This window comes from Malurus melanocephalus, unplaced genomic scaffold (assembly GCF_030028575.1).
Source record: "Malurus melanocephalus ecotype Western Australia unplaced genomic scaffold, MMel_1.1 scaffold_307, whole genome shotgun sequence".
NCBI classification, from domain to species: domain Eukaryota; kingdom Metazoa; phylum Chordata; class Aves; order Passeriformes; family Maluridae; genus Malurus; species Malurus melanocephalus.
The window spans coordinates 897,962-903,388 of NW_026623539.1; the positions used below are offsets into that span (position 1 = coordinate 897,962).

Below are 5,427 nucleotides of genomic sequence, written 5' to 3' on the forward strand. Positions count from 1 at the left end.
GCGCTGGCCCGCGATGGCTGCAGAGCCCTGCAGGAGCAGCGCTGCCCCAGCGCCGAGCGCGCCTTCGCCAAACTGCTGAGCACCCTCAGCAACCCCACCTTCACGGTAAAACGGGCAARAATCACCCCATTTCGGGAAAAAATYGRATTCTGTTATTCCAAAATAATATTTGTTGTTTTTGTTGTTGGGTTATTGGRTTGAGTTGTTGGTTGAATGTGTTGGTGATGGTTGATAATTAGCAATTTTTGCAGATGTTGTGGGAAAAATATTGRTCAAAATGGTGTTTTTATAAGGGTAACTCAGGGGATTTGGATCAARTATTGGAATTGGAGAAACTTGGATCAAATATTGGAATTGAAAATATTTTGATCAAATATTGTAATTGAAAATATTTTGATCAAATATTGGAATTGAAGAGACTTTTGATCAAATATTGGAATTGAAGAGACTTTGATCAAATATTGGAGTCGAAGAGACTTTGCTCAAATATCTCAATGGAAGAGATTTTGATCAAATATTTTAATTTAAAAGGAGTTTGATCAAATATTGGAATTGAAGAGATTTTGGTCAAATATTGGAATTTAGGAGAATTGGATCAAATATTGGAATTGAAGAGACCTTGATCAAATATTGGAATTGGAGATATTTGTTATTTTTATTAAAATGTTGTTTTTATGAGGGTAAATTAGGAGATTTGGATCAAATATTGGAATTGAAGAGACTTTGGTGAAATATTGGAATTGAACGGACTTGAATATTCAATTTGATTGAAATTGATTCAACTCTGGAATCAAATATTGGAATTGACAAGACTTTGATCAAATATTGGAATTGAAGAGACTGATCAAATATTGTAATTGAAAATATTTTGATTAAATATTGTAATTTAAAGGACTTTGATTAAATATTGACATTGGAGATATTTATTATTTTTATTGTTCAGTTATTAGATTGAATTGTTGGCTGCAGAGCTGTATGGGTTGATGGTCAATAATCAGCAGGATYTTCAGGTGCTGTGGGAAAAACATTGATCAAAATAATGTTTTTATAATTTAAGAGACTTGGATCAAATGTTGCAATTGAAAAGACCTTGATCAAATATTGTAATTGAAGAGACTTTGATCAAATACCGTAATGGAAAAGATTTTGATGCAATATTGGAATTTAAGGGGACTTGGATCAAATATTGGAGTTGAAGTGATTTTGGTCAAATATTGTAATTTAAGAGACCTTGATATTGGAATTGAGGACACTTTGATCAAATATTGGAATTGAAGACACTTTGATCAAATACTGGAATTGGAGAGACCTTGATTAAATATTGGAATTGGAGATATTTATTATTTTTATGACTCAATTATTTGATTGAGTTATTGGCTGTAGAACTGAGCATTTTGATGGTGTTCAAGATTAATCTGGATTTCCAGAGGTTGGAAATAAATGGTGTTCTGATAAGAGATTTGGATTTAGGAGATTTGGATCAAATATTGGAATTGAAGAGGCTTGGATCAAATATTGGAGTTGAAGAGATTTTGGTCAAATATTGGATTTTAAGAGAATTTGATCCAATATTGGAATTAAAGAGACCCTGATCAAATACTGTAGTTTTAAGGAATTTGATCAAATATTGGAATTGAAGAGATTTTGGTCAAATATTGGAATTTATTGGGACTTTGATCAAATATTGGAATTGAAGAGATTTTGGTCAAATATTGGAATTTATTGGGACTCTGATCAAATATTGGAATTGAAGAGATTTTGGTCAAATATTGGAATTGAAGAGACTTAGATCAAATATTGGAATTTAAGAGACTGATCAAATATTGGGATTTAAGAGGCTTGGATCGAATATTGTAATTGAAAAGATTTTGATCAAATATTGTAATTTAAAGGACTTTGATTAAATATTGGAATTGGAGATATTTATTATTTTTRTTGTTCAGTTATTGGATTGAGTTGTTGGCTGCAGAGCTGAATGTGTTGGTGATGGTCGATAATCAGCGATTTTTGCAAGTGCTGTGGGAAAAATATTGATCAGAATGGTGTTTTTAAAAGGGTAATTTAGGGGATTTTGATCAAATATTGGAATTGGAGAAACTTTGATCAAATATTGGAATTAAAGAGACCTTGAGGACATATTGGCATTGGAGATATTTATTATTTTTATTGTTCAGTTATTAGATTGAGTTGTTGGCTGCAGAGCTGAATGTGTTGGTGATGGTCAGTAATCAGCGGGATTTGCAGATGTTGTGGGAAAAATATTGATCAAAATGGTGYTTTTAAATGGGTAACTTAGGGGATTTGGATCAAATAGTGAAATTGAAGAGATTTTGATCAAATAGTGTAATTGAAGAGACTTTGGTGAAATATTGGAATTTAAGGGACGTAAATATTGGAATTTAAGAGACTTGGATCAAATATTGGAATTAAAGAGATTTTGATCAAACATGATGATCCCAAAGAACTTTTCCATCCTTGGTGGTTCTGTGATTTTCAGATGAACTTTGATCGATAAAAGCAAAGGGTAACAAGGATTTTGATGGTAACTTCTGTGAAATTTGGTGTTCTCTGTGTCTGTACCCAACCAACCACTGAGCCAAGGCTCAGCCTGGATTTTTTAAAAATTAAATTTAAAATAAATTTTTCAAATTAAATTTAAAATTTTAAAATTTAAATTTTTAAATTAAAATGAATTGACAATATTTGTGCCACATTTTTGTGCTGTTGCTGTAATTTGACTTTTATTTATTTTTATTTCCAGTTTGTGAATATTCTTAATATTAATTATGTTATATTCCTGTATGGACACGGCACTGCCCTCCTGGGAATGGGGCACCCTCAGGTAGGTTCTAGGTTTCCTAGAACACCATTTACATTTGTTTATATATTTTCTTATATTATATTTATATTTATTTTCATTATATTTGTATTTATATATATTATATTACATTCATATAAAATTTAGGTTCTATTATATTTTCATATAGTAGATGTATATTGTTAAAATTATTTTTGTATTTATTCATGTTGTATTTAGATAATATGTATATATTTTGTGTAGTCTATTTGTATTTATTTTAATTATATTTATATTACATTTAATTTATAGAATATTTTTATTTATCTTTATTTAGATTTTTTAACTACATGTATTTATTCATATTATATTTTATTTACATTTMTTTATATTTATCTCCATTATATTTATTTCTATCATGTTTTATTTACATATGTTTATTTATTGATATTTTTATATAGCATATTTAAGTTTATTTTAATTAATTATATTTATTTTTATTAAATTTTATCTATATAATACTTATRTTTATATTTTTATTTAACATTTATTTTTACTATATTTATATTTATTTCTATTATGTTTTATTTACATAATATTAATATTTATTTATATTTCATAGTATATTTATATTTTCATTGCATATATATTTATATTGTATTTTATTTCTGTAATATTTAATTTATATTTTTATATAATGTATATATTTTAACTATATTTTTATTTATATTACAGTTTTTAAATAATATTTTTATTGATATTTCTGTATAGCATATTTATGTTTATTTTTGCTGTGTTTATATTTATTTACAATATGTTTTATTTGCATAATATTAATATTTATATTTTTATATAATATATTTGTTTATTTTAGCTATATTGATATTTATTTGTATTCTTTTACRTAATGTTTGTATTTATTTATATTTCTGTATAGCATGCCTATACTTATTTTAATTATATTTATTTATATTTTTTATTGTTAAAATATTTTTTCTGTGGTTTTTTAATGGCTTTTAGGAGTTTTTTAATGTTTTTTTAATATTTAATTTTTAAAATAATTTTCAATTTTTTTCAGATGATTTTCTTGTATCAAATCCTAATTATTTCCCCAATTTTTACGTTTCCCTTTATTTTCTGAAGGCTCTGGCCACAGCCGAGGGGCAGTTCCGGAAAATCCTGGAGGAATTTCCACAGGAGAGCTGCTCCTGCTTGGCCCTTTATGGGATCGGGAGGGTTTACCTGCGGCAAAACAGGTGGGGAGTGTGGGGTTTGGGGGAAAATCCCTTTTTTTGAGTGACTGRGGGAATGTTTGGGATTCAGGGAGTATTTGGGTTTGGGGAGTATTTGGGGGAATATTTGGGATTGGGGGAACATTTAGAATTGAATGACTATTTGGGTTTGAGAGAATGTTTGGGATTGGGGGAGTATTTAAGGGAGTATTTGGGATTGGGGAAATATTTTGAATTGAGGGAATGTTTGGGATTGAGGGATTGGGGGAATGTTTGAGATGATTGAGGGAATATTTAGGATTCAGGGATTGGGGCAATATTTGGGATTGGGGGAATATTTGAAATTGAGGGAATGTTTGGGATTGACGGATTGGGGTAGTGTTTGGGGGAATGTTTGAGATTGAGGGAATGTTTGGGATTGGGGGAGTGTTTGGGATTGGGGGAGTGTTTGCGATTGGGGGAATCTTTGAGGTGATTGAGGGAATATTTAGGATTCAGGGATTGGGGCAATATTTGGGATTGGGGGAGTATTCGGGATTGACTGAATATTTGGGATTGGGGGAGTATTTGAAATTGAGGGAATCTTTGGGATTGGGGAGTATTTAGGATTGAGAGAGTATTTGGGATTGAAGGAAGTATTTGAGTTTGAAGGAATATTTGGGATTGGGGCAATGTTTGGGATTGGGAGAGTATTTGGGTTTGGGGAGTATTTGGGATTGGGGGAATGTTTGGGTTTGAGGGAATGTTTGGGATTGAGGGAATATTTGGAGGAATATTTGGGATTCAGGGAATATGAGGAGTGGGGGATGGGGGATGGGGGATTGGGAGTGGGCAATGGGGAATATGGGATGGGAAATGGGGATGGGCACTGGCTGAGCAGGGTGAGGTCACTGGCATCCCCATATCCTCACTGCATTCCCTCATCCCRGGATCCCTGGGGTCACAGGATCCCTTTCCCTCCTCCCCCCTGGGCTGTTTGATCTCAAAGAACATCAGGGACCTCCCTGACCCCACTGTGACCCCACACCCCTCATGGCTGCTCTCGGCTCCCGGGCTGAGGGAAGGAATTGTGGGATTTCCAGGAGTGGTGGGATTTCCAGGAGTGGTGGGATTTCCAGGAGTTGTGGAATTTCCAGGAGTGGTGGGATTTTCTCCAGGAGATCTGAGGGGTTTCCTGTCCCATCCCCAGATTTGCCCGTGCCCTGGAGCAGTTCCTGAGGTCCAAACTGATGATTGATCTCAGCATCGTCCCCGGGCTGCTCACCTGGCCAGGAACGGCTCAGGTCATCGAGGAGACGCGCACAGAGCATTTACAGGTGGGTCTGGAGAAAACCCAAAATTCTGCTCCTCCTTCTCCTCCTTTTTCTTTTTCTTTTTCTTTTTCTTTTTCTTTTTCTT

At 32.7% G+C, this 5,427-nt stretch overlaps 1 protein-coding gene across 1 annotated transcript in view; it reads left to right on the forward strand.

Moving 5' to 3' along the window:
• Positions 1 to 5,427, forward strand: part of TTC3 (tetratricopeptide repeat domain 3) — a 58,456-nt gene that overhangs the window by 31,455 nt on the left and 21,574 nt on the right. Inside the window, exons 18-21 of the mRNA XM_057377217.1 lie at positions 1 to 105; positions 2,762 to 2,842; positions 3,941 to 4,053; positions 5,219 to 5,345. Of these exons, the coding sequence (XP_057233200.1) occupies positions 1 to 105; positions 2,762 to 2,842; positions 3,941 to 4,053; positions 5,219 to 5,345 (426 nt within the window). The remainder of the gene's footprint in view (positions 106 to 2,761; positions 2,843 to 3,940; positions 4,054 to 5,218; positions 5,346 to 5,427) is intronic.